Raw genomic sequence first — 20,489 nt, 5'->3', positions numbered from 1 at the left:
GACGACGACGACGACATTTAGCCGGCATACATTTTAATTCTGCAGATGCGCGAATAGGCCTTTCGGTCTTTTCGCACCTCCGCGGATCCCGGCGACTTCGCTTTAAAAACCGACGGTTAAATAATGTATATCACGGCGGCGAGAGCGGGCGGTAAAACAGTTATAAAAACACCGGCAACTACGTTAGGATCAATTATTTAGAATGTACGGCTTCGTAAAGAGAGAGTAGACCAGTCGTAAAGGGGGCGGAAGAAAGTAGCGCTCCTAGGACGGGTTTGACGGGAAGGAAGAGAAGGGAGTTCTGGAAGCTCTGGGCGGAAGCTACCGCGGGAGTTATAAAGGTTGCAGTTAAAAGTTCCGTGAATTATCAAGGGATTGACTGGCTAAAGAACGTAGCTGACGCTCGTTTTAAAATGACGCGTTGAAATTTCAATTCCGAGATATATCTATATATATATATATATATATATATATATATATATATATATATATATTCCACCGTGGATAATACGATAATACGCTGCTTCTAATTGATAGCGGCGCTTTAATTCCCCCCCGAACAATTGATTTTCAAATGGGCCACGTTTATTTATTTATCACAAGCTGCGAAATAATGGACCGGTTTTCGCTTTTTTTACGCTCTTCATACTTAAAATGTAAGAAATAAAAGAGAGAATACACACGCGCTCGTCCATTAAGAGAGAGCGAAAAGGACGGCAAGTTTATATAACATGCATCTCCTTTCTCATTTGTCGAAGGGATATTTCCATAGTCTCTTAAGTATATTTATGAAAAGTTATATAGGATTTTTTCTTTTATTCAACAATGTAATTAAAAGAAAGCGACGCGTCAAGCTCGATAGGCGATAAATTAAAAAGAACGGTTAATCAAGAAAAATATTTATTTATAGTTACGTTTGTAGATGTGCTAACATTAAAATAATATAAGTACTTGATATACTTGATATACACTAAAATGTTTCTTAATTTATACATACATACATACATGCATAAAAAAGTACAGTCTGTAATATTTTTTGTGTATATATATATATAATTAGAAGAATATTTTTATTATTAGAAAAATATATTTGAAGAGCATTTTTTTGTAATCCAACTTTGATTACTTGGTCGCATTATTTTTGCATAGAGTCGTTAATGTTCCAAGATCAGCTGAAGTAATGAAAAAGTTTGTCGTCAACGGATCGAAGCTGTCATATAACAATTTCTGTAGATTATTAGAAAGCACGTATAATTGTCGAGAATTATTGTCGATTGTTACATCTTGAGGAAATACCAGTGTCGTGTTGTCCTGCGCCACTAAATCTGTAAAAAAATATATATAATTCTTTAATGCGTACCAACTAGTAGCTTATAAAACAAATAAGCGGATTACTTAGTACTTAATTAAAGTAATTTATTTAAATTAATTTATTCGAAATTTTTTTAAATTGTTATATCGGAAAAATTGTTATACATTATCAGTCTAAAAGTTAATGCTTATCAGAACATTTTAATACAACATATAGCTCTCTGCTCTGTTTTTGTAAACGTGAACTTTAGAGACATCTCTGATGAAATGTATGAACTACAGCTTTATAGATCGGTTTAACGTTATGAAATTTTGTCGAAAAATGATACAAATTGAAATTAAATTCTTTTTGATATTTGTTACATATTTTTGCGAATTATTTTTGAATGATATGTGTCAGAAGATAAGTAAATAATTTTGTAAGTTAATTAAAATTTAATAAAACTTTTTATCATATGCAGGAAATCTGTCGTCTTGTTTGAAGAAGGATGGAGAATACAAAAAAATTATAATAATAATGAACGAAATAGCAGTAAGTGATATAAATATAAGTGCCAGCAGAGCTAATATTATAAATATTTTTTTCATGTAATACTCACTGAATGTTTTTGGACTTAATTTTACTGTAGTATCCCAACACGCGATACCATTTCTGTTTATTTGAGCAAAATAGTCGACAGACGTTTCTGAATCGATGATGGAAGCTGGTCCTTGAGTCAACGGTCCTTTATTACCAACAATATGGAAATTATAGTGATTCTCCCACTTTTTCAATGTATTATCTTGTAGAATATTCGTAGACACGGAAAATTCCGTGATACCAGACAAAGCATGAAAATAGAGTGTTCTAGAACCATCGTCGCGAATTGGTGACAAAGACATTCCAAAAACACCGTCGGTCCATTGGAAGTTATAGCCCTTAACGTTGTAGTCACCTGTCAATATTAACAGAACGCATATGAGATAAAAATCAATTTTGATTGAAAAAAATCTTAAGATTTTTTAAAAGAGAACTACAGCTTTATAAATTACTTCAACGTTATAATATTTTGTTGAAGAACGATACAGATTGAAATTAAACTCTTTTGATATCTGTTACATATTTTGACGAATTATTTAATTAATTAATTAATTAAAAATTTAATAAAATTTCTTATTATATGCAGGAAATTCTATCATTTTACTTGAAGAAAGATGGAGAATAAAAAATCATAATAATGAACAAAATAGTAATACATAAATGACGTAAATGTAAATTTAAATAGAGCTAATAAGTATCACCTAAAACTCGACATAAAAAAAGGAACATATTGTTTTCCAAATAGATTTTACCATTCAGTGGATCGAAATGGAAGAAATGATGATTAGTCCGCCAAGAGTCGTTCTTTTCCCAGCTGTATACTATTATACCATATTCACTTAAATCACTCATGTACACGTAGGCTTTGTCGCATTGTTCAGGTACAACGTCGACCACAAGATTGGCGATGAAACTGTTTGGCTTTACATCTGTATCTTTCAAAATGTACTTGCGAATAATCTGCAACATATAATCTGCATGCAATTTATGCCGGTGACCTTAGCAAGCGCAATTAAATAACCTACATATAATTTGACGACGTATGAACATATTTTTTAAATATTATTTATATTATAAATATTTTAAAATATTATTAACAATCTTATGTAAATCCATAACTTTTATTATGCGCAGTAATTTGTATAACATTTTTTATTATATAAAAGCTTAGATCAATGGATAAATTATTGTACAATAATTATATAATATAAAAAATTGTATTCATGTCGAGAAACAATACCGTATCTGTTTTCAAATCAATGGCAATAAGTGTCATCGGTCGCACGACCGTGAAAGTTCCCAAAATGTCATTTACTCCTGTATCAAGGCCCCACATGCGATCGCAGGCATCAATTTTGATGCGGAAAATGTTTACGAGGCCGTCGGGTGAATTAATGTTATTTGTCTCAAGATCAGGATACGGCGTTAAGATCGGACTGTCTGTTACAAATATATAATATTCAACAATTAATATATTTTTTATCAATTAGAAATATTTCTTTATCGTAAGATATAAATATATTTTGAATATTTTTTAAGGCTTTCTTTATGCTTAACGTGAAATTTTCATTTTCCAAACTTGTCTGATTAAAAAAAAAAATGTCCTCTCGTAGCATCTGACTGTGAAAAAAATTTCTTTTTTCAACGTTTATTTTATTACTTCTTTTTTTTTTTTTTTTTTATTTTCTTCTCAGATCTTATTATTTTCTCTCACGCACGAAAGTAATAAATTCTACATATAAACTCTTCATATTATATAAAAAATACGCTTAATATTATTGGTTAATTTTGTTGAGTTGTACTTTGTTTACTTACGTGCAGCGTCTATCATTGAAAAGCTATTTAAAGTAGCTAAAACGCCATTTTTCCATCGCGGTATTGTAATAAACATTTTTTTCTGCCAAGTAGCCAAGCCTACTGGTACGTTATTATTCGGAATATAATTGCCGGAAGTGATGAACTCGTTTTGAACCGTATCATTTGGAAGTTTGAATTCGACCTGCTTCCACGAGTAAACGGTATTGAAATTGTGGCCAGTTGCCATGGCCAGGCAAACCAAGAGTAGCAAGTAGAACATGTCTATAAACAAAAAAATCAATTCTTCTGCAAAACGATAATGTAACTGTAAATAATTACTAACAGAACAACGTCGATTATTAAAAAACGTTATTAAAATCTATACGTCAGACGATGGCAAATACTTATTAATTTTGAAATGCAAAATTAAATATCAAATATTTGTAATGCATCATCATAGTGACTATCAAATATTCTTAGAAATATTGAATACAATGGCTAATAATTGACACGCAGATATTAATATTATTTCCTTGTAAAAATTCCACTGCAAGACAAATCCATTTATATAAAAACTGTGATTAATGATAATAACGATTACAATTATTCATAAGAAGAATGAACAGTAATGCTGAAAGTAAGAAAACGCAATTGTTACGGTGTAATCCCGTATATGTTAAATATTTAGTTTTAACATAACAACCGTATATAAAATATTTTATTTTAACGTATATATGTATATTTTATTATTGGTTGTAGAACCTGGTTTCAATTTAATTTGAATTGTTTTCGTCAGATATAAATGAGGAGATTTATTATACGGTCCACATAAATACCTTTGAAAATATCTTAAGATACTTATATTTAATGCACAAATAATTATTCATGCATTTAGCACAAGCTTTTGAATTTGTAATAAGTGAAAATTTTTGTATTTATAAAAACGCCTAAAATTATTCTATTTGAAAGAAAGCTATGTTTATTATAAAGACACGTGGACAGTTCTTATATTTTTTACAGATTTTTTTGAACGTGAAACGGTTTGGTTTACATTTTCACATCTAATCTACTTGAATTTTCATCATTTTTTACTTCTTGCTCGTTTCAATACAAATTCTCAACTTCTTAGAATTATTCGCATCTATTATCTATTATTCTATGTATGTAAAGTTAATTATAATTCTCTCTCAATTTTTTATATCATTTCTCTCCTGAAAACATTAAAAAGTACATACATCTCAATGAATTTTAAAATATTCTAAAACACGAAAATATATTTCTCTCTTAATTCTTTATGTCATTTACTAAAGGATATTGAGAAGTACGTACATCTCTATGAATTTTCAAATATTCCAAAACACGAAATATATTTTGCAGTTACAAAAATAATTAAATTACGAACAAAATAATAATTATAATAAAACTATTAATGCAATGATAGTGAGCTCTTTGTGTTTATACATTGCATAACAAATTTATAAGCTTTTACTGCTTTATCTCTACAGCTTTTATTATGTATGTATATGATTCAAATCAATTAATGTTTGAGAGAGATTCTCAGAAGCAGTATATTATATAATTTAGGAGCGAGAATAACTTTGAGTCATACTTTTAGGAATGTAGTGTAAATAATATGATTAAAAATTGTTCGTGGTAAAATCTTCAAGTAATTGGAATGTCTAATTAAAGGGTCTAATTAAAAAAATAAACGTTAAACAAGAAATAAAAAAAGAAAAAGAAAAATATGTTTATAAATTTTTTCTACATTAGCGGATAAATGTATTTATTAACAATTATAATAAATATAGCGAACAAGAATTAATAGAAAATTGATAATATCTGAATAAATCAATATGAAAATAAGAGTATAATATATAAGTATATATAAGTATATAAATATATAATATAAACATATGAATGTAAATATTAATGATACATAATTTCAATATACATAATAAGATTCATCTTAATGTTTTATATTAAATTGCTTCGCGTTATATTACAATCAGACAAATTTCTGCAATATTGTATAAAAAAATTTTATTTAATCATTTAATCTAATAATTGGTTAATTTAATAATTGGTTAAATCCATTAAATTGATAAAATATTGTGTTCAAACGAAACAATCGTTTCAAACTTTGAAAAATGCCAGTGTCAATATGATGACGAAATGTAAAGCAATACCCGAATATTTTCACCGTTAATACGCCTTGGGCAAAAATTCAAATTGAAGCAAGTTTTTACCTATAAAAACCGGATTTTTGGTTTCTATTAATTTGCTATAGAGTTTTTGATGATGAAAGTATTAAAAGATGAATTTTTACATTTACAAATAAACTCTTTCAAAGTCAAGTTTGACAGATGTAAACAAATTACGAAACTTAATTTTTTATTTAATATTACGTAAATTTTACTTTAAAAAACTTTACTTTATTAAGAAATAATTATAATATCTTTAATATTATATTAAATATCTTATAAACAGCATGAAAACATAGTTTAGTTAAATTTCATTTAAATTACAATTACATTATATTGGTTATAGTGGCTTTTTTAAATTGAAATATAAAATATATAGAATATTTTCATACAAATATTATTTGTAAATATTATTTATATATAAATAAAATTAATAAGTAAAAGAAATTATTCAAGTTTATTAGTTACACGAAAAATATAAATTTATATATAGGTAATAATTGCTGATATAAAAAAATTAACAAACATTTTTTATTTTATAGAAATCATCGATTGTTCAAATAAGAATTGTCAAAATAAGAATTACTTCCTTTCACCAAATAATAATGAACGTAGAATTAACGTCGAATTCTGCATTATTGATTCAAGAATACATTTTTTACTCCAATTATTATTTATAAAAAAAACAAGATTGTTTCAAGTAATCAAATGATGTGAAAAAATACTCACTGCTTAAACCGGTAGATCGGCCTTCCGATGAAACGATGTAAAGTGGAATGACGTCTGTTGTAGACCGTGTCACCGGCTTTTATATGCTGATACCATGTTTCAGACGAATATTAACGAGTCTTTCTTAAAAATCCATACATAGTAAAATCACACATTCGATTATTTTTTTTTAGCTTTAAACTTCAACAAAAGTCTATCTTTAAATATAATATTATAAAATAGAATAATGTTTAATAATAGGAAAAGTCTCTCGCCATTTTTGTTAAACAAACATTACCTTCAAAAAAGTTTTCGTTACAAGGACATTCTGTGAATTCTTGAATTATCTATACAGAATGAAGAATTTATTTGATATTATTTCAATTACTACTTGTATATTATTGTCTAAATATACTCATCTATTTATTCACATATTGTTCAATCACATTGCAAACATGTCGAGGGAGAAGTTATTTATTATATTCCATTTATTATATAGACAAAGTTAAAATTCTTTTTTCCCATCGTTGATAATTGTGATTGTGATTGTGCGCGCAGCATCTTATTTTTAGTTCCTGGACTAAAAGATTATGTACGCAATCGTTAAATTATTCGCTATTTGCTAACTTATGCAAGTTAAATGGAGGAATTATCTCACACAAAGTGTTGCTCAATTATGAAACAATTGTAAACATCTCTAAGAATAATGCTTTGGCAGAGAAAAGGCCGGAAAAATTAATTTTATACAATTTTATTGCTACCTATAAAATAATACACTTATTTTTTGCAAAGTTTGTATCTATATTTATAATATATACATGTAATATTATGTATTACATGTAAAATGTGCGAAACGAGAGCCGCTCACAATACAGGTATCAGAAATATTCATCTACAAAGGTGACACGATCATAATATTAGAAAAGTAGTAGATAAACATACTATTGGAAGCGAAATTGATTATTTAGTAAATAAAGGCATCCGCTTACACAAAAGGGAATTTCTATTTATATATACATCTTGCAAAATCTAGCAGAATAGTTGCATATACTTATTGTGTTTGATTTGTATACATATTAATCAATATATGCATACATATATTAATAAATATTATTGAAATGAGCTTGAAAAACTTTCGAAAAGAGTGGCGTGATACATGTATCTGTAAAAATATTTTTTTAAAATTTCTATTTTATATAAAAATATCAATTTTATGAATTATATATTATATAAAATATATAAATTACAAATGTAATGAGATGATAATCAATGACAGTCGTGCTAATTTCGTTAATATTATGAAAATAATATAATAAATAGAATTGCACTAAATATTCGCACGATTGATAAAATATTTTTTTTTTTTTTTTTTTTTTTTTTTTGTAGGAGCATATTATATGTCACAAAACTTGGCATAATAACAATTCGATACTGTTTCGGCTACAGAAATATTTAAAATCTTATAGCAATCAGTTTTCTTTTAGAATGTCGCTTCTACTTCGAGGTCTCCATTCTTTTCTTTCTCTTGTTTATATTTCCTGCACATAAGAAAAGCGATGTTTCATAGTTTATAATATATTCAACTTTTAGATTTAATATAAACAGTTATCTTCATAAAGATTTCATGTTGCATTCTATTTATGAGCATAATTTATTACATTACTCAATTGTACTTGACACATGCAGAAAGTATTTTTTATGTTATTTTACTGAATTTTCCTCTTTTACGAAATAACAAAATTTTTTATGCAAAAATTGAATAATGCATTAAATAGTCAACAATTCATTTGTATGCAGTATATGCTCATATATGGAAATTATATAATACTTGAAGTTTATAAAAAGGATAGTGCGTAAAAAAAAAAAAAAAATTGATATTTACTTTCCAAATTCCTCGCCGTCTTGAAGCGTGTCCGGTAAAGTACATCCGGCAGTTTCAGGCAATAATAGGCACAAGGCGGCTCCGACCAACGGCAAAACTCCGAATATAGTTGGCGGTAGCCACGATTCAATGTAATTCTGGAATAGTACCAGCAATTGGTAATCTAGGAAACTAATTAACGCAGTCGCGAAGAGTTTCATTTCACCAGATGCTTATCTAAAGTTTAAAATTTTAGTCTTACGCTTGAAATTATCTACAATATGTAATATTACTTTAATTTACGTAATTGACTCCAACTAATACGTGTAAGCTTACCAAAGACACCACAAATGGCGCTACAATGGAGCCTACTCTAGCGCACATGCTGCTAGCCCCAATTCCAATGTTCCTTACAACTGTAGGAAACAATTCTCCGGAGAAAAGGTAGACTGTTGTAAACGACACCGACATACCGACAATACCGAAGCACGCCAGAAGTAACCGTAACCATGCTATGTCTAAAAAAAACGGAGATAAATGTATCATCGATATGTCGATTTGAAAAAATTGTGCCTAGTAGTTATCGTTTGTAAATTTTTTTTTATTATTTAGAAAGAATTTAGAACAAGACGTGTCACAATTAAACTCAACTGTTAGAAACATATGGTTTCAATCAATGAATGAAATATGGTTTTGTGATAAAAAAAAGATGAATAAAATTCCTTTCAGGATTTTATTCATCCTTTAAAACTGCAAACTTCTTATTTTATAGAGATTATTATTTTGAGAAGAAAAATTTTTTTTAAATTTTATATAAATAATTTATATAAATTTATGTAATTTATATAAATATATTTACATTTATGTATATATTATATATATGTAATTTAAGGAAAAATTTCTTTTATAATGTATGTATATATGTGTATAGTATAAAAGAAATTTAAAAAACTTGCTATAGATAAGAAGATATATAGATTCTAAATAATAATTTTTACTAAAATTCGCTTCATTATCGTTACTTAAAATTACGAAAAAAGGTAATAATATTGAATTACATAATGCAGTTTCTTACCGTTTGATACGACGATTAAGAACAGACAGGCTATGCCACTTATGGAATTGCTGCAGATCAGAGTGATTCGTCGACCTAGTTTATTCATTGCCCACCATGCGACGAAGTTTCCTGGAACCTGTATAGCACCGGACACTGCGAAATTAATGAATATATCGCCACCGACCTGGCCGATGTACTGTGACATGCCAAACAGACCCATTCCACAAACGATCCAATTGAAGAAAATCGAGAGGGATTTCACTCGCATGTTCGGTGTGCGAAACAAGTCCAAAAACGAAGCCTTGTGATCCAACGCGGATTTCTTAAAGTTCTGAAATGCAAAAGAGCGCGAACGAGAAATTAATATTCTTTTCAATTTTTTAATTTTGTATTTATATTATTTACATTACTTTTTGTTCTTTAATATTTTTTTTTTTAATCTTGCTGTTTCACAAAAGAGGAAAATTCGATATATAAAATTACACGTTTATTATTTAAAAGTATTTTCTGCATTTTTTCTGCATGTGTCAAATACAAATGAGTAATACAATATACATGTATGTTTATAAATAGAATGCAACGTTAGATGTTTATGAAGATAATTATATATATATCAAGTTTCAAAGTTCAGTTAGAAATTTAATTGTCAAAAGCCACGATGATTATTAAACGGGTCATTTTGATTCATCGAAATATTTGTCTCAAACAATTGTCTCTTACTTGATGCAGGCAATGTTTTCTGACTATTTCAGGAACGTCCACATTTTCCACTTTATTAACATTGACCGCCCTCTGCAATATTTTGCACGCTGATCTCTGCTTTTCCATGGCTAGTAACCATCTCGGTGACTCGGGTACTATCCACCAATAACTTAAAAGAATTATAGATGGGAGTGTAATGGCAATTTGTAGTTGCTGCCAATGTCGAAACCAGAACGCGAGTCCTGCCAGCGACATGTGGCCTAAGCTGAATGGAATTTGATATAAAACGGTGATGGCGGCACGCCATTTTGTACCTACTATTTCCATACCTAAAAAATACGCAAAGAACATTTTTATAAATATAAAAATAAAATTAGAGAAAGCTCGCTTTTATAAACATAAATAAAGGAAAACATCATAATAGCCTGTCACGAGCTAATTTAAGATTGATAAACAGTTAATTGTAAATTTAAATGATAACAAGTATGTAAGTTTTAATTATCAATTAATGCAATTACAAATTTAAAAGATAAGATAAAAATTTTTGCGTGACACGTTTGGCTGACTAAAATAGTTTGACTTTATTCTCTTATCAACGTTTCTCCTTTCATTTGGTTTAAATTAGCGACTGAAGAAACACAAGTAAGCGTTGAAACGTTTTGCATCAATTTTAGAAAATACGACCATCTACACTTTATGATCTTTCAATTTTGTAATCGCATTAATTTATAATTAAGACCTACATACTTGTTATCTTTTAAATTTGTAATTAACTGTTTATCCATCTTAAATCATCTCGAGCCAGACTATGATATTTCTCTTTATTTAACATTTTTATAATTTTGCAGAAATGAATCGCACCAGTTGATTATAATCTGTCTCAATTTGCATCATTTGTACGGATAAATTGTTTCAATTTACGTGCAGAGAAAAACAGACAGAGTTTAAAGTTTAAATTATCTTTAATTTAAAATTCTAAAAAATAAATAATTCTAATAATAATCATTTTTATAATTATTTGTTTTAATACAGTAATTAAGAATATAATCTATGAAAATAATTGCGCAGATTATGCAATTTTATTTTATTATCGTATAGTTAAAGATCGAAAGACACTTACAGATAACATAACTAGTAACCATCATGCCTCCAGTGGCCAAGGCACTTAATAGCTTCATAAGCAATAATACTTGAAACCAAGGAACTATTGCGCATCCAATACCCGATAATAGTTGAAGAACGACGGAAATTATTAGCGGATTTTTTCTGCCGTACCTGTGGAAAATACTATATTCTTTATTCTTTCGTAATTATTTCACGACTATGACGACGTTCAGTCATATGTATATGAACTTGCCTATCTGCTAAGCTGCCGAAAATTATGTTGCCAAGAAGCACACCGAACATAAGAATAGACTGTTGGATATTCGCGTAATGCGTTTTATCGCAGACTAAATTCCACTGAAATGACCCAATATAACTTCTTTTTTTTTTTTTTTTATCACCCAAGATCATTTTTAAACAAATATGTTTATTCTCCGCTTTACAAATTAAAAGTAGACTTTTACACTCACGTAAAAACTTACTTGCGATATAATAGTCTCGGGAAATATTTTTCTGTCGTACTCCCATTCCGTGCATTTCATCAGGGTGCCGTTAAACTCGACCGTGCACTGATCTTTAGAGTTGACAGAAGCGGGCTTGGTGCAATTGTAATCCTGATGAGGCGCCATGAAGACGATCGCCAATTGATGCCACGCTACCGGAAATTTGACCAGAGAAATCGCCAGGCAGATGATGATCTGCCACTTGCCGAGATTGCCGATCGCAATCTGCACGGCATCGACATTTGTGTCAGAATCGACATGATCGTCCTTACCGTTGGAAACTTGCTTGACATTCACCTTCGCTGCAATTTAACAAGATCTGTGCACATTCGTATAAATTTGTGTTAAGGTCTCTATTAATTAAAATTATTTAACTTTTGACCTTAGATATGTTGTATGTTGTAGAAAGATGTTATTTTTTATTATATATAAAGATGTATTAATTATTCTCATATTTTCTATCGTGTTATAAACCAAGTGACAGCAAAAAAATTGATAAAATAATAAATATTGTGATTAAATGCCGTATTATTCTTCTCACGATGAAACGCACGACGCAAATCCGTTATCATACACTGAATCTATACATCCGCATGATATATTGCTTTCCAACATTTCTGTTATACATGAATTTTAATGATACTCATTACTTATCTTGATTATGTATTCATTACATCATGCAATACACGAAGATATACAACGTGTGTTGATCCTTTATTTATTTTGATGTCAACTATGTCATAATACGCATAATTGTCCGATTATTGTAAAAAAAAAGAAAACAAACAAAAACAAAAAAAGAACGAACAAAGCAGCTCTGCATTACAATTACACGAAATATAACTGATTTTTTTTAAACGTTAGTTGTTTTTCATAGATAAGGTGTTAATGAGGATAATAATTGCTAAAACAGATCTTCCCTGTTACATTGATAAAATACTTTATCGTGAAGCACACATTTGTATGGAAAATATATATTTGCATATACATACTTGTTTACACAAGTTGTATTTGCATAGCTGATAATTTACGACGTGTAAGTAATAAGATTTCCAGAAAATGATAATACACGAGTAATTTTATATGACTAATTATATGAAAACAATCACATATGAAATCTAACGAGGAATTAATAAAACGATTTAACAAGAAGAGTCTATTAAGTGAGAAAAAAAAACAATCTGTAATTTTTTCTTCGCTCCGCGTATCATACATTCGGAATTAAATCATTCGTTGCAGTCGTCAGACACGGCTGCATAATAAACGATTTAACCTCGCTTGCTCCTGTGACAAATGATTCATAAATATTCATTAAGCTGAACATATTCTTACTAATATTTCTAATGAGTAATCTATGAATAAGTTTAAAATAATTCGTAAGTTGGTAATAATGTATTATACAAGATATGCGCAGATATAAAAATTTATGCAAAATTTACAGTACACGTAACTAAAGTTTCTATTGCTGAACATTTTTAACAAAATTAAACTCGACAAGGATACATTATCAGGAAATTAACAAATATTCAGCCTTCCTTTTTCATCTCTTTGCGGGAAAATTTTTTATATATAAATTAGACTTATATATCAATTCACTCTGTATATAACATGCGATTCTCTCACGCAAGCGAATTTTAGACGGTCGAAACGAATTTCACGCGTCTATCGATTGTTGTAGAAATCGCTAACTATCGCGCTTGACGATATAATTGCAAAGGACCGGAACATGTGATGGCAAACGTACATACTGTATATGTACTGCGGTAAATAACGACCAAACCAGTTCGTAGAAGAAAAAACGCTAGACAATGCGTGTGAACCATAAAATGCGTGCTAACCTCGAGACATCAAGAAGACAACCTTCGATCTCCGACTTACATCGACATCCTTCTTCGGAGTTTCGAAAGGTCAGACTCGCCTTTCAAGCTGTCATGTCTCCGTCGTGCGATACAAATTTATCCTAAGATTGTTACATACTACGCGCCAAAATAAATGCGAACGATAAATCTAGTCTTTTGAGGACGTTTGAGAATAGACTCTTTCGGGGATAAATCTTCTGAAACAAATCTAAAGTCAATTGTCGCGAAAATAGATAAATCGATTGCAGTTTTTCCTACTGCGTACATTTTCAATTATAAAATTTGACTTAACATTTCATTGCAAGAGTCCATATAAATTGTTAATTAGCTAATTAGCTAAAAGATACGTTTCTGTTCTCTATTTACTACTCTATATAAATTCTGTAAAATATAAAAGAATGCTATAAATTACTGTTAATTATTTATTATATTATATTGCTACAAATTATTAAATAAATTATTAAATAGTGTATATATATATATATATATATATATATATATATATATATATATTTTGAAGTATTAAAAAGAACAGTTGCAGCTTATTAGAATTTTTAATTTATATTATGGGTTATTTTATCATTACATTCATTTGCAAGAATTGTTAATGTTATAATATTGTGATGCAGAAATTTATCATCTTTTCTCGTAGTAATTTGTATCTATTTTCCTTGGAATCAACGTACCATATTCGTTGGTTTTCGTATCCTTCATATCACTGCCTGCTTACACTTTCCTCAAGTTACTTTTTCGGTATTCAGATATCTGTAACATGGACAGTGAAATATGTAAATGCTCCAGCGACAGATAAAAAAATATTGATTATTATCGGTCATCTATTTATAACACATCCGTTATTAATTTTATGTAAAGCTATAGCCGGATAAGCATACAAAAAATGCCTTTGACGAATTTTCAAATTATTATTTCCTAAGTTATCGCGAAAAATGTTATTTTCAGTTTTCATTTTTCTTTTCTGCAAATATTTGAGATGATTCCATATCGATTTTTTTCTAAAAAAATATTTTTTTATTAATCTCGAATAAAAACTCGAATTTTTAAAAAAGACTAAAATTAAGAAATGGCCTTTTTAACATGTTTCGTTCGAGGTTCAATCACCAAACTTTTAAATTGAAAAAACCTGAGAGTATTGAGACATATAGAAAGAGTATTCTATAAAAGTTTGGTGATTGAACCTCGAAAGGAACATGTTAAAAAAGCCATTTTTAATTTCAATCTTTTTTTAAAAATCGAACTTTTATTCGATTATTAATGAAAAAAAATTTTTTTTTGTGTCTTTTGTTGATAAATGTTCAAAAAAAATCGATATGGCATCATCTCAAATATTTATAGAAAAGAAAAATAAAAACTTAAAATAACATTTTTCTCGATAACTTAGAAAATAATAGAGTTAGGGAGCTGAAATTTTGAGAAAAAAATTTTTTTTTACAGTGAGGACATGACAGGCCAAAAGTTATTTGAAAATTCGTCGGGGGCATTTTTTAGTAGGCTTATCCGGCTATAGCCTTTACAGGATAAATAAAACACGTTTTAATGTATGTGTCTATATCAGTGCATGAGATTACATTTTTCCCTGTTTCTAATCTCCTTTCTCTCAGCTCCTCTCTCCTCCTCTCACCTATTCTCCTACTTCTTTCACCTCTCGTGCTCCGACAAGAAATTGTTTCTCGCAATAACGGACATTCCTGAACCTAATCCGCAATACCATGACAAGGCTAACTGGATTACGCGACAGACAGTTAATAATAATTAACGAAGACAATATTATTGCTGATGATTGATTATATTAAATTTGATCCGTGTAAACGCGCGTGTCAGGATAGTAAAAGACTCCATGCGCGCCTTAATTAGTATTACTCATCGTGATTATCTACTCATCTTGACTGATCTTGATTGATCTTAACAAAACTGGAATCAACTTGTTTATAGCAGATCTGATGAGATCTTCATTTTATGTGCGTATAGTGCTTCGATATGATAAATTATACTTAGTTAGGTTCTTAGCATGAAAATAATAAGGTTAATTTCTAGTCTCTTGTATATGTCTCACAATTAGATAGATGACATGAATATATATAAACAAAGAAGATAGAAAAGTCGCCTTACCTAATACAGTCTAAGACTGACAATGAGTTTTTTACCTGAATAAAACTTTAAACGTAACATGATATTTCATCTCATAAAGTTGTAAGAAAATAAGTAGATTGAATTAATATGTTTATACACTTTTAATTATGAATGATTAATTTGTCAAAGTGATCAATGATGTTGAATTCTATTGAAAAAGAGTAAGTGTTGAGAAAGAGCTAATTGATGATTTTTTCGGTTCAAGTAAACGATAAATTTATTTTACAAGGTATGGCAATCTTTTTAACCAATCTATTATTGTAAAAAATTACAAATATGTATTGCAAAAGAATTGATTATATGCAAAAGTGGAAATAAACTGTAAGCGTAACATGATATTTTATCTCATAAAGTTATGAGAAAATAAGTAGATTGAATGAATATGTTTATACACTTTTAATTATAAATGATCAATTTGTAAAAGTGATTAATGATATTGAATTTTATTGAAGAAGAATAAGTGTTGAGAAAGAATTAATTAATGATTTTTTCGGTTCAAGTAAACAATAAATTTATTATTGTAAAAAATTACAAATATGTATTGCAAAAGAATCGATTATACGCAATCGATTACGCAAAAGTGGAAATAAATTGCAATACATTATTCCGTATTTTAATAAATCTGTAAATATATATTTATATATTTTAAATTATTTATAAATTACAATTCTTTTTCGATGAAATGATGTGTTAATTATAGTATCTATGAATGGTACCTTATGAAATGACCTTGCGGCGCGAATCTGTATAATAAACACAAATGTTATAAATGTCTACATATATACAATTATATATATATATATAATTACACAGATATATTGCATACTTATTTAAATTCACGGAACATTGTGTTAAAGTTTATTTTTATACTTAGAGGCTGTGATTAATTTTTTTTCAAAGTAATACATGAAAATTCCAATATGCTCTTTCTTAATATTAATAATATTCCTCGGATCATTTACCCTTTTTTCATATTTGAATAAGTTTTAATATTTTATACCTTTAATAATAAGTCATAATTTACAATTATTTTGAATATATAATGCATATTATATTAATGATATAATGTATTGCTGTTTATTTTACAATCATTAATTTTCTATAACTTAAATTTGCATATATATGTATATACGTACAGTTTTATAGTAGATTTGTTTACTGAATACCGCGTACCAAAATGTACGAATAATATATAATAATGTGTGCTTTCCTTTGTCCAGAATCTAGAGCTTTTAATATATTGCAATTCTCTTTTCTCTTTAATATTCTTTGTGACTTTAAATTAGCAAAGTAAATTGATGATAACGTTATTCCGAATTGTTTAAGAGGAAGAGAGATTTTGAAATAAAAGGATTTAAGAAATCGTTTAGCTAAAGATATTGAAAGCGTGTCAACCACAACTATGGATTGAATCGCGAGAAATCGATCGATTACGCCGTAATGACAACTCGAATCCAATTAATGAATAAAATGAAATTGAATACAACAAATCATTTTATCTTATCGATCTTCCTAAATTTTAGTAGCAAACAGCTAAAGCTATAATTTCAGCTACAATTCTTTCTAATTAGAAGGAAAAGCTTCATTACGTCGTATTCGCTAAATTGAAAATATTAAGTAAAGTTCCTTTATCTGACATCTGGATGAATAAGTTTTGTTGGTTCAGCCATCTTATGAAGTATCTTATGAATTAATGTTTTACGTTATCTTTCATTATGACATACTTGTTATCGCGATAATTAATGTTATAATGCTTACAATATTTTATCAAACTAGACCTTGAGAAGTAGTGATCAATGTAATGTTTGCTTAGGTTTGCCGTTAATATCAATCACATAGAAGGATAGGGCGTTGAACCGAAGCGGAGGGAAAGAGGAGAAAAAAACGGAAAAGTAGGATTGAAGGCGATCGCCGTTACGCGAAGGGTGCAAAAAATATCGGCGCCTAAAAATTCCTCTCCTCGCAACTTTTCCGCACTGTTATTACCCGCGTCATTACAGTTATCATGCCTGTTGCGGCCTAATTATGATTGGGATCATAGGCGCCGACTTTGGGGGAGCACTTTTTGCCTCCCGCACCCCCCCCCCCCCAATAATTTTGATCTTTTTGATCGTTATTATTCAATGGCGCGATTAACTTTTTATAATCACAATGTACATTCTCTTTTTTTGTTTTTATATGTTTTGCAGGTAATATAAAGATTATTCTAAAAAAGTCACCATTTGAAATGTTTGCCTCTTGCTCCCCCCCTCCCACCCCCCCGCCCCCAATATTTTTCTCAAGTCGCCGCCTCTGACTGGGGTGCGGAAACCGCGCAAGTGTTGTCGGCGCGCAGTCACACCTGGCAATTTAAACAGATTTTTGTAGACGATCTTAATTCTATACTTTGTGCTACGTGCCGCCAAGGCTATAATACCCTGCTGCAATTCTCGAGATACGTGCATTTTTCTATACTTCCGACTTAAAAAAGAGACTAGAGAAAGAGACCGCTTCGCGCGAATTAATTTTCACAAGGATGCAAATAAAAAATAAAACTATACAAGAAACAAAAATTTAGAATCTTCTTAGACTTTTCTTAGAATTCCATTTAATTAAACGATATAAATATAAAACGATACAAACTATATAATGATGTAATTAAATATTTCAAAATTTTAGAATACATAAAAATATGTTTGAATGATAAATTATAAACGTATATAAAATATTTTCACCTCTTTTTATAATCCAAATAATTGAAATTATTGATATTAATTAATTTCGAAATTACCCAAGAAATTTTGATTTATTTATCAAAAAAAATCGAAAAGAAGGCTTCAGGAAAAAATTTTAATTTGATTCGCGCATTAAAACGAACAATATAACACATTCATGTGAAAGCATTTAAAAGCTAATCGCTAATCTATCGATTAATAAAAATTTATCAGAGGCACTGCTTACAGAAACGAAATTAAATATCCGGCTGGCCTGAAGGAAAAGAGCTTGAGAGCTCGAACTCGCGTTTTGCACTCGCGTTACAAACTTGAAAAATGCGTTTGCTTGTGCAGATCGTATGGAACTGACGACTCGAGCGTAACGACTATCGCATTGCTCGAAGAAGTGACACGGTAAAGTCTTTGAAGCCGCTTGTTCTCCACCAGGAGAGAAGGGATGCCGGCGCCAAACGTCATGTCTTGCTCGCGACGCCACTACGTAGGACTAAACGGAAAAATAATTTGTAATCTGCAGTTTTATACGTAAGATGACCCAAGCAAATCGACAGTATTTTTTTCCAGAAACCGATTAACCGCATCCTATTAACACTAGAATACTAATTAAGATTTCGTTCGGTTTAGTCGCATTTTTCTTCATACTTTGCGTCTCTTCTTCCGCTTCTCTTTCTGCAAAAGTCTAAATATGTGTTTTCGTTAAGAAAAAGAAAGAGAAAATATAGTCAAGAACGTCAATATAAGAGTAATTAAGTTACAATAACGTTGAAATTTATTACAGTAAATATATTTGTGTGAAATGATTCGTAAAGTGCGTGCGTAAAAAATAGCATTACATTGCGTCAGTGAATTATTTAACTACTTATGCAAATTATTAATTAGTGCTTAGCGAATTGGTACGTCAGTTCACATCATTTAAATAATGCTTTAAAGACATATTTTACAGAGTATAACAAGAGCAAACTGTCATCGAGCGACATTCTAACGTCGATGAAAAATCGTCACTTAAGTCGCGGATTTACATATTACAGAATGTCTCGGAATGGCTCGGATGTCTCGATATACATATGTGTCATGATGATGCTGTCATGTTTAAAAGATCGAGTTGTTTTCGAACGTTGCATATAAAACGTTCAGAACGAACTCTTTATATATGTATTATAATTATATAATATATATATATAATCTTTTCAGATAACAAAATTTATTTATACATATAATATTAATTAAATTTTATTTAGTTATTTCAGCTACATAAATCATTAAACTAAAAATTCAATTATTCTCACAATTGTAGAGAAAGTGTACTTAATTAAGAATTATGTGTTGATATCATAAATATCGTTTAAGCATAAAAGCTGCTCCAGCATAGTCGTTCCTCCATTAACCCCGATTAACTTAGTCCTTTAAAAATGCGCACATGTGTGTGAATGACAAACGTGTACATTTACATTAAGTGGCTTAATTGTTACAAATTTATTGGCCACCGCACGTTTTAACCAGAGAAATAGCGCGGTCAGTGTTCTTAGAGCATCGTGAGAAAATGATTTGTTTGTTACTATTACATACTGTTACATAATAACAATTTTTAGGACCGTGATATAATTTTTCACGGTTGCCATAATTTTATTCTTCTCTTTGAATTTTCTTCCTTGATAGCTTTGTAACTTGCAAAAATTTTTTTAAAAATTATTAATGTCTTACAAGTTTGTCTGAATATTTAAGTAACAATTTATGTATTAATCATAAAAATAAAGAAAATCTTCAATTAAATGAAAATTACCAATATATCTTATACAAGTAGCATCTCAATTATCTTTTATCGCGACAAATGCTTAATGACCACAAAGTTTCTGAATCACTCGTGTAACCAGGATATAAGTTTATATAATAGTAATGTCCGAATATTGTTAGATGTTTCGTAGAACACTGTATGAAGCCTAATTAGTT

At 29.3% G+C, this 20,489-nt stretch overlaps 3 protein-coding genes across 7 annotated transcripts in view; 1 reads left to right on the top strand and 2 right to left on the bottom strand.

Annotated features, from left to right (window-relative positions):
• The window catches only part of LOC140673570 (uncharacterized), a 119,561-nt gene that overhangs the window by 87,343 nt on the left and 11,729 nt on the right, over positions 1-20,489 (top strand). The gene's annotated exons all lie outside the window — the stretch shown is intronic.
• On the bottom strand, positions 917-6,743 carry Y-f (yellow-f). The gene is made up of 6 exons (XM_072906566.1): positions 6,619-6,743; positions 3,707-3,970; positions 3,132-3,331; positions 2,644-2,851; positions 1,911-2,246; positions 917-1,325 (listed from the first exon to the last, which is right to left on the bottom strand). The coding sequence occupies exons 2-6, from the start codon at positions 3,966-3,968 to the stop codon at positions 1,123-1,125; spliced, it is 1,209 nt and encodes a 402-aa protein (XP_072762667.1). The 5' UTR covers positions 3,969-3,970; positions 6,619-6,743; the 3' UTR covers positions 917-1,122.
• On the bottom strand, positions 7,333-18,904 carry LOC140673563 (organic cation transporter protein). Of its 2 annotated transcripts, none has more exons than XM_072906564.1 (10): positions 18,772-18,904; positions 14,370-14,448; positions 11,804-12,126; positions 11,575-11,678; positions 11,338-11,492; positions 10,236-10,546; positions 9,534-9,846; positions 8,795-8,976; positions 8,480-8,616; positions 7,333-8,135 (listed from the first exon to the last, which is right to left on the bottom strand). In XM_072906564.1, exons 2-10 carry the CDS (start codon positions 14,395-14,397, stop codon positions 8,078-8,080), a joined length of 1,611 nt encoding a protein of 536 aa, XP_072762665.1. In that variant the 5' UTR covers positions 14,398-14,448; positions 18,772-18,904; the 3' UTR covers positions 7,333-8,077. The 2 variants fall into 2 exon arrangements, with proteins under 2 accessions (XP_072762665.1, XP_072762666.1); XM_072906565.1 differs by lacking the exon at positions 18,772-18,904 and adding an exon at positions 13,663-13,880.

This window comes from Anoplolepis gracilipes, chromosome 14 (assembly GCF_047496725.1).
Source record: "Anoplolepis gracilipes chromosome 14, ASM4749672v1, whole genome shotgun sequence".
NCBI lineage: Eukaryota > Metazoa > Arthropoda > Insecta > Hymenoptera > Formicidae > Anoplolepis > Anoplolepis gracilipes.
The sequence above is the reverse complement of the archived record's forward strand: the minus strand, read 5'-3'. Positions and strand labels throughout refer to the sequence as shown.

Bases quoted from the DNA above. Each gene is read 5' to 3' on its own strand.
- LOC140673563 (XM_072906564.1), bottom strand. From the start codon at position 14,397: ATGAAGGATACGAAAACCAACGAATATG. The intron at 11,679-11,803 runs GTAAGTTTTTAC...GGGTCATTTCAG, and splicing joins CCGAGACTATTATATCGCAA to TGGAATTTAGTCTGCGATAA. The intron at 9,847-10,235 runs GTAAGAGACAAT...TTTGCATTTCAG, and splicing joins GAAAACATTGCCTGCATCAA to AACTTTAAGAAATCCGCGTT.
- Y-f (XM_072906566.1), bottom strand. From the start codon at position 3,968: ATGTTCTACTTGCTACTCTTGGTTTGCCTGGCCATGGCAACTGGCCAC. The intron at 2,852-3,131 runs GTATTGTTTCTC...TATATGTTGCAG, and splicing joins TTGATTTGAAAACAGATACG to ATTATTCGCAAGTACATTTT. The intron at 1,326-1,910 runs GTGAGTATTACA...ATTTTTTTACAG, and splicing joins ATTAAGTCCAAAAACATTCA to ATTTAGTGGCGCAGGACAAC.